We start from the raw sequence: 21,244 nt of genomic DNA, 5'->3' as shown, positions 1-21,244 counted from the left end.
AAATACACCAGCGGTTTACCCCTCCCTCGGTAAATGCTGACCCAAGACCAGTGCCGCCAGGTGGATGACACTTCTTATGGGAGAACTGGCAATGGTTGAAAACGTGACTACAAGCGATTTTCTAGGAATCTTCCTTACCGATAAATTATTGACAAGAGTGACAGATAAAACCTTGACGTTCTTTCAGTATTCCAGTTCATCTCTTTTTCTTTCTAAAGTGTGCGTTGAAAGGAGACAAAAACAATTTTTGGTGACCCATAATTTGTTATTCGAACACCACTTTTCTCCTTGTCGGGTCGTTGACGTTGACTTGTCGCCATTTTATTTCTTTTGTTTACACGCTGCATTTTGCTTTGCAAATTTAATACATAAATTATTTAGGCAAATATATAGGTTTTTAATAAAACTCCTCGGACTAACGTGTAGGTAAGTGTTGATAATTTTTTTTTCATCTTAACATGCTCATTGTCGTTCTCCTGATTTTAGGTGACAGAAAAGGATCATCAAATCAAATTGAATTTTATATTTTCCTTCCTATTTATCCTTCCTAAATATCAACGAGATGAGCCATCGGAAGAAAGGGACCATAGTACAAAACAGAAAGGTGATCTTTTTTCTTTCCACTTCGGATATTGAAATTATTATATACTGTAGTCGTGTTCGGCATTATGCTCTGAGAAATATAGATAAACAAAGAACAACAGATATAAAGCATCCCAGAGGAAAAGAGAGGCAATACCTGTATGTACTCTCTCTGATATTTGTGAAAGTTACAGCAAAGTATTGTTGTAAATGTCATCTTTTTGATCGACCTGAAAACTTCGAGCAAAAAGATGACACTTTCAACAATACCCTGACAGATATCAGAGACGATACAGGTTTTTCCTCTCTTTTCCCCTGGAATACTTTTAATTTATTATTCTTTGTTTATCTAGATTTCTCAGAGCACTATGAACGAACTCAGCTTGTATGTTTGAAATAATCGTCCAGTTGGCTTAAAAATGATGATCGAAGACATTTCCCATATAATTTTACTTTCAAAATTATGATATATCTTTTATTTCTAAGCCATCTATGACGCCATTTTTTTCAGTTTTGTTATAATTAATTTTGTCTCTTGATCTACTTGTAACATTATTCTTTTAATTTTATTAATTTATTGTGGTGAAATTAATTTCTGTTGTATATTTGATATTGATATTAAACATATTTTTAAAAAATGGTGTATTTTTTGTGTTTTTGTGTATGTCATAATTAAAAATAAATGAAGAAATAAATTTTTTTATTTTTTTAAACTTCCCGCCATGCGTGACAATTTAGTCCGTAGTTCCTACAAGCGAAATTGGGGGCGCTAGTAGCAGTAGACTTGTCAACAGTGTCAAATTTAAACGTCAATTTCACTTTCCAATATTTAGCAAGGCGCTCGCACTTCTTCTTGTGTATGTGTTTTGTGAGTGCCGCTTTATCCATTAGGTAAGATAGGCAGCTGCCTAGGGCGGCAGGCTGAATAACAAAATTTACTTGAACTTTATTAGTTGAAGGGGGCGGCAAACTAAATGGTGCCTAGGGTACCAAATCACCTTAACGCGGCCCTGCCCAAGACTTTCTCTTGTCGATCCGGTATAAATCTATTATCTTAGCATTACCCACCCATACCCACCCAACTTTTTTCTCTTAATAATACATTTGATTTGTCATTAAGCTGTCTACATCACTGTCTTACACGTTAAAATCCAACCCGCAGAGTTGGCCTGTCCCGATCTGTATAGGTAATCAATAATGATGAATCAGTTAATATTTTGTTATAGCTCGATGGATATTAGAGCAATGAGACGTCATGTTGGTGTACTAACTTCTAATAAATACAATTTCCAGTGTCTTTTCGCTTTCCAGTCAACATGTTTATATTAATTTAAAATATATTAACAAAAAGTAATATTTTTCCTCAAAAACAATTAACAACAATTACAAAATATCTTATGTTTACTGTTTATTAAGGGTTGTGATCTTGACTGATAAATATTTTTAAAACTACCTACGACATTAATTTATATTGATGCTAAAAGAAATCTATCGAGTTCCTTCATGACATTAAAAATAAAAAGTGCGCAGCCTAGCAAGATGGACTATAACAATATCAACGGGAAAGACAGCAATCAGATGTTTATAGAATCGGAGATCTATTCGAGATCTGGCGGTAAGTACGTTGGTTAATGTATTTAGATATGTAGGCACTCGGTTAGTACCTAATCCAGCGTGACAAAATCAGAGACAAAACAAGAACAGTGGGCGTCCATTATATTATTTATATATTCCATTGGCATAGAAGATGTTTTTTATACCGTGCTGGCAACTGTTACTCTTGGGTCGGTATTTACATGTGTGGAAGTAAATCGCATATAATAGGAATCTTATTAAGTCGGAGTGAGAGAAATGCGACGGAGTGCTGTTGCGGCGTTGTCGGTATGACTTTCCCTATCAAGTAAAGTCAAATCACGATCGTAAACCGCTTATTTTTAAAAGACTTTTTTTCGAAAAGATAACTATATCAAATCATTAGAAATGTTTCTGAGCATCTGAAATGGCATTATAAGGATATATTTAGGGTGTAATTTTTTTATAACGAGAAAATGTCAGTAATCGCGATAATTTAAAAACTCAACTTTTTAACACAACACGCCATAACTCAAGAAACACTTTAGATATTGAAACTTCTTTTTTTATTTTGAAGATAGGATCTTTTACAATATGTTTACATAAGAAAAATTCGATAAGGTTGTTTTTTCCATTCAAAAATTATTGTAAACAACCCATCTATTTACTTTTAGAGCATAGCAAAAAAAGTGCGCAGCCTAGCATTTTTTTATTGATAAAGATTTTTCACTTTTTTTCCATAACAAGGGGCCGTCCTCTGCCGGAAACACTGCGACCTGTGAGGCCTATTGTGTTTGTCCCCCTTCTATATCTGCACCCATTCTCCTATCCCTGTGCCCTGCACTAGTTTATGCAGGTCCTTGATAGGATGGGAGCATAGTTCCTCCGGTTCTAGCCTAGCTTTCCCAAATAAAGAGTGTCGCTTGCGATCCAGAGCCTCGCAATGACATATTATGTGCTCCGCTGTTTCAGGATCTTTATCGCAGAGTCTGCAGCAAAGACTTCCTTGATACAGGTTAGCTTGTTCAGATAACACTTGACTGTCCTGTCAAGAGGCCTGTTATAATCCGCACTTTATTCCTGCTAAGCATTAGCAGTTCTTTTGCGGTTTTAGAGCTAGGTCCTTGGATAAAAGCCTTGCTGTGCCTGTGCCCCTGTCTGTTTCTCCAGTGGACATTGTGCTTTTCCTTGATCCAGAGTTTTAGTGCACTACGGGCCATACACTTGGATATTCCCAGTACTGGCTCTGGACCAAGATAGGATGCCGATGATCCCTGCCTAGCTAGCTCATCGGCTTTTTCGTTGCCTTGGATGCCGCTGTGGCCCGGCACCCAGAATAATTTAATTCGGTTCCTTCGTGCCAGAGCTCCCAGTTCACCCAGGCATTCCCAGACGAGTCTCGACGATACCTTTGGGTTCATAAGCGCCCCAAGTGCCGCCTGACTGTCTGAGCATATATTGATGAGCCTACCTGAATAAGCTCTTCTATTGTTTTCTCTTGTAGAATGGCGAAGATTTCTGCCTGGAATACGGTTGAGTGGAACCCAAGGAACAGGATAAGCTTGCTCTTGGTCTTTCCCCAAATACTCCAGCTCCTGTTCCTTCAGCGGTCTTTGACCCGTCTGTATACCAGGTTAGTCCATCCTGAAGGAATGTTATACATATCCACATTCCTTGATCCATTTTGTTCACCTCGAATGGTTTGTGGAAGTGATAAAGAGAGGCCATTTGGTCCGATCTCATTTGGAGTAGAGATCCTCCGATAGAATCTCCCATCTTTAAGTGTCCTGTTTCTGTCCTATTTCCCAGAGACAAGACACTTTGTTGTCGATAGAGTCCCATTCTTGCCTCCGCCTGGATCACTATGTGAAGAGGCGGAAGGTCCAGAAGCGCCTCCATTGATGCAGTGGGCGTTGATTTCATTGCCCCTGTTATGCTCAGACAAGCAAGTCTTTGCACCTTACTAAGGCTGAGCATTGTTGTTTGTTGCATTACCTTAGGCCACCATACCAAGGATGCATATGTTACTGAAGGCCTCACCACTCCAGTGTACAGCCAGTGCACCATCTGTGCTCTGAGGCCCCAGATTTTTCCATGAAGTCGTCTGACTACCGCTAGTGTAGTCACCACCCTCCTTGTGACATTTCCCAAATGTCGGTTCCAGGTCAGTTTGGTATCCAGCATGATTCCTAGAGAATACTTGACCTTCCCCGAGAGAGGAATCTCATCACCGCAGAGTCTTAGAGGTCATAGTTCCTCCAAAATTCTTCGTTTGGTGAAGGGGATTATTACGGTCTTTGTAGGACTAATATTTAGTCCCTCCCGTGTCACCCATGATTCCACAATCTTCAGGGCCCTTTGCATTCGCTCCTTTACTGTTGTGTTAAACTTACCTCTGACTACTTACGACCAAAATCGTCTGCATGTTAGAGTGCACAAACCAATATATTTGAGACTATCAAGCAGTCCGTTCATAACGAGATTCCACAGCAGAGGGGAAGATTTTTCACTTACTGTCTACGAAGAAAATACAGCAGAAATATTAAGAAAGTGTTTGAAAAAAAACTACAATCAATTATTTCTAATAGATTTCGAGATATCGATTTTTGAATTCAGAGTTCTAATAGCCCGACCACTGTCGAAAACTAACTCAATTCCACTTATTTTTACCAAAAATGCAAGTGTTTCTAGCTTGCACTTAAAAATTTTCAAGCCATAGGGAAAATTATGACTCGTTAATAAATAAACAACTAAAGTATCACGAGACGTAATTAAATCGTGAAGCTGAACGCATGACGTACACCTTTTCCTAGAACTTTAAGTACTGACAGAGGTACTGATTGGGTCGACCGGTCAACTGCGACAAATCTGCTATATCCCCTTCCACGTCTCTTAGCAATGTGCACAGTTTCTCGATTCATTTCATACGTTTGGCAACGTGTTTACTGTTCCCTCTTTGTTCAGTACATTATAAACGCCATTGTGCTCTTCTTACATATGGAAATTTCGACCCAAGACTAACCTTTGCCAGCCCTTAGTATATCTATATATCGTATGAACGAAAAAAAAACAGTGTCAAAGACGGCCTTTTCATTTCAGAAATCAATTTAAAAATAAATTACAACCTACTTAAGGCCAACTGTCAGTAAGCACCATTAAAATATAAGTACGGGCCAAGTAAATGACGTCTAGGGCTTGACCTCGACAAAATTACCACCGATGGTAATTTCCCAGGCTTCTTTGACGCCGTTTTTCTTTTCTCGATTGTATGGTATATTTCTTAATAACGTACATTTTAAAGTATGTTGACACAGATATGTTACTTCTATGCTTAGTATGACGCTATAAAATTTATTATTCTCCTTGGTAGCTTCATCGAGACGCGCTAGTAACGAGAGCGTCAAAAGTGTAAACTTGCCTTTAGAATCCAAACCGTTAGAAAGAAGATTGACTCCTCACTTTCAAGGCAACCATGATGGTTTCAATAACACCGATATAGGTGAAACGACCAAAACCAGATCAAAGTCTTTGATCAATATTTCGAGAAGAAATAGAAGTCCTAGTTTTGATCAGGGACTCAAAGATATAGAGGAAAGTCCGAAGAACAATTCTTATAGAAGAGGTTCATGGCAACAAGAAAGAGTAAGTAAATTGTAGTATATAAAAGTAATAGTAACTATTGTGTCCTTCTTTCTTGAGTTATAACTCATCATTCAGTCTCAGGGCTTCGACAAAAGCCAGTATCTGAGACGGTTGTACAGAGGTTGGTTCTCTTGGTGATTATTGTGAACTATATACTACTATGAACTGCCCGTCATGTTCGACGTTTGGGAAACGCTTTAGAGGTCGCGAAGCGGTACCAGCTTCATTAAATAAACTTCGCTTTGTCCTTAAAGAAGAATGGAAAAGCATAACGCAATATAATATATGCCGCCTCAATGACAGTATGAAAGGACGATACAGGCAGTTATAGCAGCCAAGGGAGGCAAAGCAAAATGCAAAGTATTAGGGTATTTTTACATTTTTTTTTCTGTTTGTATACTTGAGTATTACAGATATTTTCTTTCATATCGTTAATTCTGTTATCGTTATTAATGGTTTATTAAAACTAGGACTGTATCGTTATACAAAAAAAACTTAACGAGTACGTCACCGCAAATCGCTCCGCCCACTCTATTTATTGGCTACTTGCAAATTTGTTGAATTTTTATTGATGGGACGCGTCGTCTATATTTTTACGAAAAACATCGAGAGAATATCGTTTCCCCTCTCACGGATACCCCGTAGCTACAGAACAAACAGACGTACTGTAGTTTGCAAATTAAAGTTTGGTTTTGTTTGATATAATAATAGAGAGCTTGCTAAAAAATTCATGAAAATAGGGCTAAAAATAACAAAAATATAACACTTTAAATTTGATAAAAAATTTCTCCGTTTTTCTGCATCTGGGTGTTTGCATTTGAGTTTGCATACTATAAATTGGAAAACATAACAAAATGGGAATAAGATCCCGTTATATTATGACATGTAAAAGAAATTCATACTTCTTTGAATCTGAAATTTCTCATTTCTCAATAAAAATAATGTATAAATTTCGAGTTAAAAATAAAACTGACTCTGGTGTTGACCTCTTTTCCTAGACAAAAATAATTTCATACATAATAGATCACTTTTATCCATTCAGGGTCTCGAAACAGCAGAGTTTGACGTCATACATGTATAGTTTACTTGATACAATGTTTAAATTTGCTTACTTTTACACGTTATTGTAATACACTTACACTAATGTTGTTTTTACTATGCCAGGCTCATTACATAGGTACGTTTTTTTTTCATACATGCCTGTACTAAACAGTTAGAAATTGTAGATTGTGTGGGAGATTGTATGTGACTATTGTGTCCCCCTTTCTTAAGTTATAACTCAACATACAGTCCCAGAGCTTGGAAAAATACAAATTCATGATACAGGGTGTAGAAGTTTCATTTTTATTTCGATTTTTTCCAAATAAGTTCTGAAGTAACGTGAATATTTGTATGAAAATTGGTGCCTGGGAGTTTGTGACATGAGAAATTTCATTTTGATGTCCACATGAGTTCTACGTGCAAAGGACACCACCTACATAATATTTTTTAATTGGTTTAAACTGTAATAACTTTTCAAAAATTATGATAATTTAAAAAATAAAGTTCCCTAATTTTTTATTTCATTCAAATAACTATCTACTCAACGTATTTATTTTTTGTCAATTTTTTATCCATTCTAAATATCTTGAAATGGTTGCTGGTAGCGATTTTTATCAAGAAACATTTTTTGCGTAAAAATCACGGGAATGTATATTTCTTCAACTCAGTAATATTATACAGGTACGGACGAAAAGTTATTACTTTTCAAAACAGTTAAAACACATGTAGGTGGCGCCCCCTTCAAATACGAGTCCTATTGACATCAAAATCAAATTTCTCATGTCAAAAAAACTCCCAGACACCAATTTTCATCCAAATATTGAGGTTACTTCATAAATTATTTGGAAAAATCTAAATTAAAATGAAACTTCTACAACCTGTATCTCCGAAACTACGCATATGTTAAGACAGACATTTATACGAACTTTTTTACTTATTTTTATCTGCGGAATATGCTGCTGAAGTTTCTGGAATACATTTCAGAACACCCTGTATACTTTTTTTTTATAAATGTAAATATTTTGCTTTAATTTGATGGTAATTGTAACCTCGTTCTTCCAGCCAGCACTGACAAGTTTTTTATCAATAAAAGACGCATTCGGGCCTCAATTGGGAGATGACGCTACCACTACCCTCCCAGGAACACCACTACCATCTTTAGTACAAGACGCAGTAGATGAACCATTTACCACAGATCTATCACCTCCTACTCCCATTGCTGAGAAAACACAGGTACACAAAAACATGTTTCTCAATAATTAGGAACTTAAAATTTTGAGTGAATCCTTTAGAAAACATATTAAAGAAATTGTATATTTTTATTAATCATTTTTTTTTTCAGAATTTGGACCCAGATAGTTTATTCTTTAGAGATGGTAGAAGAAAAATTGATATGGTTCTGGTTTATGAAGAAGAAGAACTGGGAGTGATGACTGAAGCAGAAGCAAGAAAGAGAGACAACAGAAAAATATTTCAGGTGATTTTTGATTCGTTAATTTATAATATACAGGGTGTCCCAGAAATAAGTGCAAGTATTTTAACTGGTATTCACCCCAGAAACGCTCCTATGAGATATTTTTTGCTAAATTTTTTTTTAAATTCGGAATTTTTTGAAAAACAATTTTGGAATTTTCTCAAAATTTTAGCAAAAAATCATTTTTTTTCGGAAATTTTCAAAGTAAAATAACTAACCTTATTTTGAATTTATTTGAAAAACGATAAAGAGAAAATATGTTTCTTTTATCGAGATCTACCACCCCTTTAGAATTTTTAGAATTTAGAATGAGTGGGAGGGGGGTTAATCACTTCGACCTTACAGATCCATTGTGTCCCCCTTTCTTGAATCATAACTCATCATACAGTCCCAGGGCTTTGACAAAAGCCAGTATCTGGGACGGTTTTATAGAGGGTAGTTCTCCATCTCCAATATCAGTCGTACCAAAGTTCATGGCACGAATGGTTGTCGTCTCGGCGCACTCAGTGATGAGGTGTACTGTGTTTCCTCATTTTCCCCACAGAATCTGCATTCGCCGTTTCTTCTTAGTTTCAATCTACTGAGGTGTTAATTGAGGAGACAGTGTCCTGTTAAAAACCCCGTGACAATCCGAAGATTGTTCTTACTTAAACCCAGGAAGATCTGTGATTTTTCTTAATCATAAGCCCTCAGAAACTTCTTCGAGTGTCTTAGACCGTTGCAAGATTCCCACTCCAGGTTGCGGACGGAATCTTCCAAGTTTTTGAGTTCCGCCTTGAGTTGGTTACCACTTGGAAAGCAGAACGGTTCTGGTCCAGTTAGTGGAGTGTTCGCTCCTTTCCTAGCTAGATTATTTGCTTTTTCATTGCCTTCTATCCCTTGGTGAGCAGGCACCCAGTGTAGGAGGACTTTGTTTTCTTTGCCTAATTTATACACCCCTTAAAATACTTGCACTTATTTCTGGGACACCCTGTATATCGGTTTAGAACGTCTTGCGATGTTGTCCGATGCCTAACTTCCACGTCTATCGGTCATGAGATCATGATACATGATTGCATTTTAGGAAAATCTTGTTAAAGAAGGATTGGAACTGGAGTTAGAACACAAAGATCTATCTTTTGACGGTAAAACATGGTTTTTAAAAATACATCTACCCTGGAAGACAAAAACTCGCTACGCAGCATTAATGGGAATGAAGCTGCCTGTCAAAAGATTCATTACTATATCTGTCAAGGCTTGGGTAAGATAGACATCGTTCAAAAATATGCTAGGGCTAAAATGGATACTTGGCTAGTTTTCAAACTAGTTTTCAAACTAGCCAGGTATTTTGCAAAAAGGGCTGTTATTTTGTGGGTTAGGGATTAGTTTGCGGTGTTAGTTACATCCTGTACATTAGGTTTAGTACACATCAAAATGTACTTGCTTTGTAACCAATGTAAACTTATAAATATGACTCAAACAGTACATTAGTTTGAGTCCATTGTAGATCTTAGAGCTGTTAACTTCGGTTTTTATTAAATAAAACATTTTTTAAAAACAACTTGTGTCGAGTTTCTCATTTAACTTGTTGGTTGTGTTGTTTGTAAAAAGTATCCATTTTAGCCGTAATATATATACATGTTGTCCCAAGAGTTTTTCTTCTTGTAAAAACGATTCTGGGACATAAATAAATTTTTAATCGTTTTATTTAATATACAGGACGATAAGAAGGATCAGGTCAAAGGCATATCTTTGTGGCAAAGTTGGCAAAAGAAATGGCGTGATATATACGAGTACAATCACGATTTGATACCAAAAGAACCGTCATTTTATGATGCTACAGATGGGGGAGACAGAGAAGAGCAGTAGGTTGATTTAAAATACGTAGAGTAAGAAATATTAATTGTAGGGGAAGTTTTTTAACCATTATCAAAAATAGCTCGAAAACAAGGATTCAAAAAATTAATTTTCTTCCAAATCAAAGATTATAAGCCTCCAAAGGTGTATATATTCTGAATCTACATAAAATTTTCTACGAATTCTGATATATACGTTTAACTGAATTCACAGAATAATTTAAAATCTTCTAATTTTAGATTTGTAGTCAAGGATCGAACAACTAGTTACTCAAGTGCTCAGAGAAGTTTGATTGTTATGCAAATATTGCTCAGAGTTAAATTTGATGATACGGATAAGGCATGTAGCTATCCTATAGTAAATAAAAATATGTTAATATTGACTTGAGATGTTCTTGTAGGTTGGAATAAGAAGACTTTTGAATAACAACACCTTTATAGCGTGTTTTCCTTTACACGAAGGAAGATGGGATCGAGGTGAATCAGATGGAACACTGTTAGATAGAAGAGTAAGTGTTTATCAATTACTAGCGTGTACCAGCGACTTCGTTCGCGTCGAATTAATCATTTGTAATGGTGATGATAAAGTAAAGCAAGAATTTCCATGAACATATAAACTGGATAAAGTTTTCTCACATTTATGTCAGCATGAGAAAAAACAATATGGCGATATTATTATATAACTTGGTAATATTTGAGGGGTAGTTTCATCTCGTTGGAATTTGACTTTCGAAAAATCCGTTTGCCAAAAATAAGCTTTTTACGTCAAGCAGTTTAAGCAGAATAGTGGTTAAGAAATTACCCAACTTTTTGGAACACCCTGTATGACTTTTTAAAAATTTGAAAATATGTAAAAAAACTAATAAATTATGCTTGTCCAAGCGTTTTCCCGAACGACTAACCGTTTTTTAAATAACAAATATTGTAATATTTGAGGGGCGTTTTCACCCTCTTGGAATTTGAGATTCGAGAAACCCCTCCTTATCGAACCTCTACACCCCACAGTCAATCCGTTTGCCAAAAATCAGCTTTAAACGTCAAGCAGTTTAAGCAGAATCGTGATTATTCAATGATCACATTTTATGAAATACCCTGTATAAATTTATAAAAAATCTTAAAATATGTAAAACAACAAAATAAAATACACGTGTTTAAGAGTTTTTCCGAAAAACTCACCGGTTTTTAAATAAAAAATATTTTAAATTTGAGGGATAGTTTCACCCCCTTAGAATTCGAGTTTCGAAAAATCCCTTCTTATCGAACCTCTACACCCTAAAGTCAATCTGTTTTCCAAAAATCAGCTTTTTACGTCAAGCTCTTTAAGCAGGATCGTGATTAATCAATGACCAGATTTTTCGAAACACCCTGTATACATTTTTAAAAAATCTTAAAATATGTATAAAGCAAAATAAAATATACGTGTTTAAGCGTTTTTCCGGAAACTTTACCGTTTTTTAAATAGAAAATATTGTAATATTTGAGGGGTGGTTTCACCCTCTTGGAACTGGAATTTCGAAAAATCCCTTCTTATCGAACCTCTACCCCCCTAGAATCAACCTGTATGCCAAAATTGAGCTTCTTACGTTGAGTGGTTTGAGCAGGATCGTGATTAATCAGTGAGTCAGTCACTTAAGAATTCTATATATTAGTATAGACAGATTATTATCCATCTCATATTATTATCGTATCATTAATTTTTAGTTGCTGTATGTTGAATGGGCTAGATTTTCAAAAATGCTGAAAAGGCAACCCCTAAATCTAGTAAGAAAATATTTCGGAGACAAAATTGCACTTTATTTTTGCTGGTTGGGGTTTTATACGAAAATGTTGATATCTCCAGCTATCGTTGGGACACTGTGTTTTTTATACGGGGTATTCACCATGGATAGTGATGACAATATACCCACGTAAGCGTTTTCTGTATAATTGCTCATGCTTTATGTTTAATTGTATCTTTGAATAAAAAGATTAAGAAAGGAGTATATTAATACAGTTTTATATACAGTGTCACACAAAAAGTCTGCATCACTGTATACGTGTATGGAGCTGTATTTTGTCTAAATGCACGTAATAATGTTTTAGCACATTTCGTGTTTTTGGAGTTTTTACACGCTTGTCCTGTCCTTTGAAGACACTCAAATATAAAATTGAACTTGTAAGTAATACATATGTGTGTCTATGTTCTTATTCTACATATTTATATATTCCATATCCAGTATATGTTTAGTATAGAATATAAAACCTATTTACCTTAATAAATAACAATTTTTAGGAAAGAAATATGTGATCCTAAGGGTCCTGGGAATATAACCCTTTGCCCGTTGTGCGACAAAGCGTGTAGTTACACCAGGCTGGTTGACAGCTGTAAATTCGCCAAACTCACCTACTTGTTTGACAATCCGGCAACGGTGTTTTTTGCAATTTTCATGAGTTTGTGGGCTACGGTTTTTCTGGAAATGTGGAGAAGGAAACAGAATGTCATCCAGTGGGAGTGGGACCTACAAGGAACAGAGCAGGATGAAGAACCTAGACCAGGTTAGAGTAAATTAGTCGTAAATTTAGAAGTATAATTAGTGGAAAAAGTTATAAATTTGTTAACTTTTCTTACTAATTGAAAGTTAGTACCAATAATTTTGACGTTTTCAATGCTTACATGGAAATTAGAGGAATAAACTCCAAGCTAATTGAAACCACTAATTTCGTGGTTCTGTATGAAGCTTTATACCTAATATTATACCTTTGAATAGGGAATGCAATCCCGCACCAAAAATCTCAATCCCGCAAACCCGCGGGATTAAAGCAATCAATCCCGCGGATCCGCAAAATTGCGGGATTGTAAACAATAAATGCTATTCTTTTCTCTCTCCGATTTTGGGATGGGGTTTGGACCAGGTTTTAGACGCATCTATTGTGATTAAGATGCTATGTGGTTTTCGAAAATATATTTAGCGAATTCTCGTGTACAGAGTTTTATAATAGTGTACAAATTTGGTTAAGAATTTTTTCTACCGAAAATTTACAATTTTTGAAAAATCGAAATTTTAACTATGTACGACTAATCTGTATTGAAATTAGAAAAAACAATTTGGTGTTTTTTTAATTTTTTGTTTTTTCGAAAAATATGCATTTATAGTCATACATTTGCATTTATAGCCAAACATAGGCCCAGAATATACTGATATAGCGAGTATCTTAAACTAGCTGAACAGAACTTTGGACCGATGTGTACAAGGTGTTCAAAAAATATATTTAATATTAAATAAACTTAAATTTTATTATAATTTATCTACTTATTTTATAAATAAAAATATTATTCTGATGTTGAAGGTTTTTTTTCAATTTGTGTTAGTTATCTGCATTTAGATACACTCTATATCAATAATCTTTTGGCATATGCAGAATGTACAAAGCTTTTTGTACCATTTAGGACCATCGTATGACTAAAAATGCACATTTTTCGAAAAAACGTCGTATTTTCCTTAAAACAAAAAAAAAATAAAAAACCGATAAAATTGTTTTTTCTAATTTCAATACAGATTAGTCGTACTTGGTAAAAATTTCGATTTTTTAAAAACTGTAAATTTGCGGTAAAAAAGATTCTTTACCAAATTTTCACACTCTTATAAAACACCCTGTATACGATTCGCTAAATATATTTTCGAGAATCACATAGTAATCACAATAGATGCATCTAAAACTTGGTCCAAACCGCATCCCAAAATCTTTTTTAGTTCAAAAGATATTCAACTTTAAATTTACCCTAAAATTTGGCTTGTCCCGATAATTATGTCCGGCAGTTTATTTGACGAAATTGTCCACAAGTACTAGTTAAACGCTTTTCTTCACTTACGCACGCCAGAAAGAAATCTAATAACTAACCTGTTTGTTTCACTTATTTTTAATGGCCAAGCCGTAAGGGGAATCCCCTTGTGTCGATTCCGCAGATCCCGCACGGTAAATCCCGCAAATCTGATCCCGCGGAATCACAGAGGGATCCCACATTTGCGGGATCCAGCATTTGCGGGATTGCATTCCCTACCTTTGAACTAACCTTAAGAGTTCATTTCACTGGTCCGAAAAAGTAGCAAAATAAGCGTTCGGCATTTATCGTTTTGTGTAAAACTGGCTAGGTATTTTTACACAAATGAAGAAGGAAATTAAAGATAAAGGATTTTACTATATTCGTATTGTAGCACATTTTTAGACAACTTCTTGATTTTTGAGATTTTGATGGTCAAACATCAATAAAATATTTTTTATGTTTGGACTAAATTTTCTCGAAAATAAAGACCTAATTTAAAATTCCGTTACAATACGAAAATAGACTGAAGTTTTGTGATTACAATGATATATAATTTATATAGTTTTGTAACAAATTACTCACTATTTTATGGCAAATGCTGAAGCTCTGCAATCCTTAATCAAGCCTTAATCAAAGCACGTGTGTTGGGAATTTTGGGTGTGGCTTAACACGACAGGATCGGACTAAGCTTTAGGCAGATTTCTGAAGTATAATATATATTTCCTTCGGCCACACACCCCCTGAGAGCGACCCGAACAGTACCTACAGCGTAAGATTTAGCTTCAATTTAATCTGGGGATTGTTTCTATTCTGAGGTTAAATCAAAAATAAATTATGTATGATAGGTTTTACAGTCTAATCGGACGTTGATGTTTCTATTATTAAATTTGCATTTATTGTATATTCCTTTTGTTTCAGAATTTGAAACTAGTGTGAAAACTTTTCGTACAAACCCCGTAACACGAGAAAAGGAACCCTATCTTCCTCTAAGATCAAAAATTTTCAGATTTGCTGTCACAGGCAGTGCAGTTTTCTTTATGGTAAGAAAATCAACTTTTGTTTGGATTATTTTGACTATATCTAACCAAAAAATTTCAGTTATTTATAGTGCTGTGTGCAGTACTGGGTACTATAATATACCGACTGTCTTTAGTAACGATAATTTATGGTAGCGAGAGGTTTTTCTTAAGAAATCATGCGAAAATTGTGACATCCGTAACAGCTGCACTTATTAATCTTATTTTTATCATGTCGCTCACAAGGGTAAGTACTAAAATTCGTCCAGCGAGTCAGGGAAGGTTTCGAGTCGAAGTTATCTGTGAATTAAAGTGACAGACAGAACTGTCACTGTCAAGTATACTTTCGCCGGACAGACTATACTCATTACAGACATACAAAAGTGAAGTGTAGTGAACTTTAGCATATTCTGGCCGTTTTTTACAAATATCGTAAAAGTAAATTGTACAGGGTGGCGCCTCTTACGACGCGGACGCTCCAAGGAGAAGGACAGTTTATATTGAAATGAAATTTTGTGAGCATATGTCAGTTAATTTAGTGCATTTTTCAAAAATATAGAGAGTTCTACAGGGTGTCCTCAAAAAATGTTACACATCAAAGTTGTATTTTTTGTAATCGAACACTCTATATATTAATTGATTTGCGGATTCTAGGAGAAAAATAAAGGTGAGTTTTATTAGAGAAGTATATAACTAAAATGTAAGGTTTTTGACATAATTAGCATTTTCTTAAAATGAAGAACATTTTTTAAATTTTAATAAAAGCTACATAAATTGGAACTTACCCGATATAGCCTAATATGTAGTTAAAATAACTAAAATCAAGTTAAAATTTCAATTCACAACCCAAAAAATTATACAGAGTGAGACAAAATTAATACAGAATATTGGTAACCTTTACAAGCAAGTTACTCTTTTATTATAAACAACAGTATATTATTCCGATATTCAATGAGGAATTTATGTCTCTTCAAATTACTATTAGTTGCCTACCCTTCAAACAATAATTTTTCTGGTTATTTTAATTTTAATGATTTTAATGTCAATAGATCATTATTATTTGTTAACTAATTAAAATATGTTTTAAACCTGTATATTTTTATTACCGTTGATTATTTTACTTTACATCTTTTATTTTTTGTTAAATTAACAAAAGGTATATCACAGCCATCTAGATATTATCAAATAGAAAATATCTACTGACGCAAAATCATAAAAATGAATATATTTTGAAAAATCTTTGTTTGAAGGGTAGGCAACCTTAATAGCATTTTGAAGATATTTGAATTCGCCATTGAATACCGAAATAATATACTGGGTGTTCCATTTAAAAATGAAGGAGTACCTGGCTTGTTTTTAGAAGTAACTAATATTCAACATTAATTTTGTCTCACCCTCTATAACTTTTTGGGTCAAATTTTAATTTGGTTTAACATGAAATTGAAAATCAATTAATATATAGAGATATATTTGTTCCATTACAAAAACCCCAACTTTCATGCGTAACTTTTTTTGGGACACCCTGTAGAACTCTATATATTTTTATAAAATGCTTTCAATTAATTTACATATGCTCCCAAAATTTAATTTCGATATAAACCTAAAATTTAATGCAAATTTTTTAAATTAAAAAAATAATAATTTTTCTTTTTTTTTCTTTTTAAATAAAATTGAATTTCTAATTTTAGGTTTATCACCGTTTAGCAATTTATTTAACAAATTTGGAAAATCCCCGAACACATACAGAATACGAAGATTCCTACACTTTTAAAATATTCCTTTTCGAGTTCATGAATTTTTACTCATCTTTGATATACATCGCATTTTTTAAGGTAAGTTTTGTCATACATCTTTGTCGTATAAGAATGTTAGAGTGCTTACTGGGACATTTTTTTATTGGATCACATGGTAGATATGTGTTTTTCAAGCTATTTAAGCCTTTGAAATTTACAGGGTCGCTTTTTTGACTATCCCGGAGATATAATAAGTAGAAAATCCGAATTTTTTCGTGTGAAAGGTGATATCTGTGATCCGGCTGGTTGCCTGAGCGAATTGTGTATTCAACTATCGATCATCATGATCGGTAAACAGATTTTTAACAATTTTGTGGAGATTTTTAACCCGTAAGTGATCAATTATAACTGGTTTTAAGGCTAGTCTCACGTGTAAGTCAGACGCATATGTATATGTAGATGAGAAAAGCCTTTAAAACACTTTGTAGACTAAAAAAAATGCTGACTAAAAATATAATATGAAATATATTTAAGGAAATTTTATAATTGGTGGAGATACAGATCGCACAGATCAAACACCAAAGATCTGTCTAGGAAACACACCAGATGGGAAGAAGACTATCATTTACAGGATCCAGGAAGGCTAGCTCTTTTTGATGAATACTTAGAGATGAGTAAGTACCTACCACAGATACAGAGGTAGTAGAAAGCTCATTCGACCTATCTCTATCTCTATATATCTCTGATCTAAATATATTACTGTTTGCAGTACTCCAATATGGCTTCGTAACGCTGTTCGTCGCTGCGTTCCCTTTAGCTCCTCTATGTGCCTTATTAAATAATATAGCTGAGATACGCTTAGACGCTTACAAGATGGTGACTCAAGCCAGACGCCCTCTGGCGGAACGCGTGGAAGACATCGGCGCGTGGTATGGGATTCTCAGAGCCATAACTTATGCTGCGGTGGTGTCTAATGTAACTTTTTTCCTTAATTATGCAGTAAAATTGAAAAATTATGATGTTTTAATCATTTTTAGGCGTTTGTGATAGCTTACACTAGTGACTTTATTCCAAGGATGGTGTACAAGTATAAATATTCTCGAACAGAAGATTTAGTAGGATATATTGACTCTTCATTATCAGGTATTTCAGATAATATTGCATATGTTCTTCAGGACCAGTGGCGATTCGTGGTCTTTATTGTAAGGAGGTCAATATCTAACAATATTGCGTCGATTTTTTTAAGACGCGCCTTCGGACGCTCCCAAATTTAATTGGTTTCTTACAAGGTATTTGTACGTTGAGTTAAAAGAAAATAAATATAAATTCTGTTAAAATGAAACCTATCCTTACATTTTTAAACAGGTAGTCTAGTGCCATAATGGGCACAAGGGATCATAGTTTCATAGTTGTCCTTTTTCGAAAGAAATCAGTACATGTACATTTTATGGAAAGCACTGTTCATTAAAATGTTGTATCCTATGTTATAGGGCTTGTTTCTCTCTACAATTTCCTGTCTCACAATGTACCGTTTGTGTCAGGGAAGGGATCATAGTTTCATAGTTGTCGTTTTTCGAAAGAAATCAGTACATGTATATTATTTCGTATATTTTTTATTTTATTGATTTTATGGAAAGCACTGTTCATTAAAATGTTGTATCATATGTTATAGGGCTTGTTTCTCTCTACAATTTCCTGTTTCACAATGTACCGTTTGTGTCCGGGAAGGAATCATAGTTTCATAGTTGTCGATTTTCGAAAGAAATCAGTACATGTATATTATTTCGTATATTTTTCATTTTATTGATTTTATGGGAAGCACTGTTCATTAAAATGTTGTATCCTATGTTATAGGGCTTGTTTCTCTCTACAATTTCCTGTCTCACGATGTACCCTTTGTTTCGGGGAAGGGATCATAGTTTCATAGTTGTCGATTTTCGTAAGAAATCAGTACATGTATATTATTTCATATATTTTTCATTTTATTGATTCTATGGAAAGCACTGTACATTAAAATGTTGTATCCTATGTTATAGGGCTTGTTTCTCTCTACAATTTCCTGTCTCACGATGTACCGTTTGTTTCGGGGAAGGGATCATAGTTTCATAGTTGTCGATTTTCGTAAGAAATCGGTACATGTATATTATTTCATATATTTTTCAATTTATTGATTCTATGGAAAGCACTGTACATTAAAATGTTGTATCCTATGTTATAGGGCTTGTTTCTCTCTACAATTTCCTGTTTCACAATGTACCGTTTGTGTCCGGGAAGGGATCATAGTTTCATAGTTGTCGATTTTCGAAAGAAATCAGTACATGTATATTATTTCGTATATTTTTCATTTTATTGATTTTATGGAAAGCACTGTTCATTAAAATGTTGTATCCTATGTTATAGGGCTCGTTTCTCTCTACAATTTCCTGTTTCACAATGTACCGTTTGTGTCGGGGAAGGGATTATAGTTTCATAGTTGTCGATTTTCGAAAGAAATCAGTACATTGCAATTTCACTAAAAATCGAGTCAATATTCTTTACACAAATTTCCCACGATAGGATTTAAAATACACATAAATAATAATGTCACAAAAATATAAATGCATATATACACATACACAATTCTAAAAGTTTTATTTGACATTTTTTTTTATATTTTAAGTCAATGCGGCGTTCTTTCTAGAATCTTTTTCTAATCTAGAAGTAAATTATTGTTAATCATTAAATTGTTTACAGTTTTTAATACTTCCGATTACCACGAAAACATGGGAGCTGACGACAACGAAATGACACCAGATACTTGCCAATATAGAGGTAATTTTTTGATATACACAGTGTCTCATATAACAATGCACATTACAGGGTGTATCTCGTAAACCAGATTCTTAAATTTCAGATCAGAAAGTTCAAATTTCTTTTTTATTTTTTTCGATGCTTTCAAGATTCCTGTAGTGTGCATTGTTACGTGGGACACCCTGTGTACGTTTAATTAACGTATGTGAGTTTAATCGCAATAAAATTGTTCAATTTCAGGCTACAGAAACGGGCCAAATGAAACTAATCCTTATGGACTGAGTCCACAGTACTGGCATGTGTTTGCAGCAAGACTAGCTTTTGTAGTCATTTTTGAGGTATGATTTCATATAAAAAATAAGTATATAGTACCGTACGATCGAAAAAAAAAACAGCGTCAAAGACGGCTGGAAAATGGCAATCGATGATAATTTTGGCGAGGTCAATCTCTGTGACATAAAACTTGTCAAAAATTAACACTGTAATTATGGAAAGATTTACTACAACCATTTAAAAATCATTTTTACTCGACATAAAAATAAATTACAAACCTTCTTTAAATTTACATTGATTGTCATTCGCCCAGCCTTCTTTGAAGCCATTTTTTTTATCGAGTGTTAGTATTATTACATTAGGTACTTTATTATTATTATTTTTAGCACGTTGTATTTGCTCTGGTTGGAATCATGCAATACGTCATTCCAGATGTGCCTTCAGAGGTAAAATTCATACAAAAAAGTTTCAACGCAATTTTTTATGTATTCTTATATGTTTTAGTTAAAAACTCAAATGCAAAGGGAAGCTCTGCTAGCCAAAGAAGCGAAATATGAACATGGATTAAAAAAGACGGAATACGACTATGATGACGTATTGAATACAATCAGAGAACACGATATTTCTTATAAAAATAACGAAAGTAAAATAGGTAGGTATAGTTTTTCAACGGTCTTTGACCGTGACGTCATAATATATTATCGTACGTTCTCTTTCACACACGACAACCATAGAGGAAAGAGATCGTTTACGTCAGATAGACAGTTAAACAATGGTATTACTGTCAATTTTTTACCATACTTTCTTTTTACTGTCAATTTTTTACCACACTGAAATCTAACATTTGTTTAATCAAATTCAAATATCAGAAAATCTGTTAATTAATAACATTATACAGGGTGGTTCAGAACTGATTCTGCACATAAAAATATGTTTAAAAGTTTGTATAAATGTATGTCCAAAATGCTTAGTTTCGGAGATACAGGATGTAGAAGTTTCTTTCGGATTTAATTTTATTTTTATCTGCACAATATGCTGCAATTAAAAAAAATATGTTATATTCGCCAAACTTTTTTGAAGCGCCCTGTATACTCTATAACAATTTTAAAACGTGTATCAAACCCTCCCTATAACATTTATATTTAAAATACGATCTTAGATCAAATTTAAGGGTGTTTATTAATTTTCCGGAACATACAGTATGTTTCAAAATTAACAGTCTTTGTATACCTAATTTATATTCTTTGTTTTACCATTGCAGGTATCAGAGGTTCATGGGCCAGAAGACTAAGCAGACTTTCAGACGGTTTAGATGCCCACGTGGAAGTAATAAGCAGGAAAAAGACTCCCAGTTCGACAGTGTGGGAATGCTCTTAATATACTATTAATTATTTTATTAACAATATAATTGTAAAAGTGACGTTAATAAAAAATATTGAAAGTAAACCTTTTAAAATGTTATCTTTACGAAGAAATACAGTACC

General features: G+C 34.1%; 1 protein-coding gene across 1 annotated transcript; it reads left to right on the top strand.

The window, feature by feature from the left end:
* Window positions 1–2,099: 2,099 nt before the first annotated feature.
* LOC115888703 (anoctamin-4) lies at window positions 2,100–21,201 on the top strand. Its single transcript, XM_030908498.1, has 22 exons — window positions 2,100–2,197; window positions 5,525–5,796; window positions 7,900–8,070; window positions 8,180–8,314; window positions 9,375–9,551; window positions 10,010–10,155; window positions 10,387–10,486; window positions 10,548–10,655; window positions 11,848–12,053; window positions 12,419–12,681; window positions 14,867–14,988; window positions 15,047–15,211; window positions 16,653–16,796; window positions 16,918–17,087; window positions 17,232–17,371; window positions 17,467–17,672; window positions 17,735–17,840; window positions 19,431–19,508; window positions 19,728–19,825; window positions 20,147–20,206; window positions 20,265–20,412; window positions 21,022–21,201. Exons 1-22 carry the CDS (start codon window positions 2,122–2,124, stop codon window positions 21,135–21,137), a joined length of 3,207 nt encoding a protein of 1,068 aa, XP_030764358.1. The 5' UTR covers window positions 2,100–2,121; the 3' UTR covers window positions 21,138–21,201.
* Window positions 21,202–21,244: the final 43 nt, after the last annotated feature.

Source organism: Sitophilus oryzae, unplaced genomic scaffold, assembly GCF_002938485.1.
Source record: "Sitophilus oryzae breed Bouriz unplaced genomic scaffold, Soryzae_2.0 scaffold_806_pilon_pilon, whole genome shotgun sequence".
NCBI classification, from domain to species: Eukaryota; Metazoa; Arthropoda; class Insecta; order Coleoptera; family Curculionidae; genus Sitophilus; species Sitophilus oryzae.
Note: the sequence above shows the minus strand (reverse complement) of the source record. Positions and strands in the feature narration are given on the sequence as shown.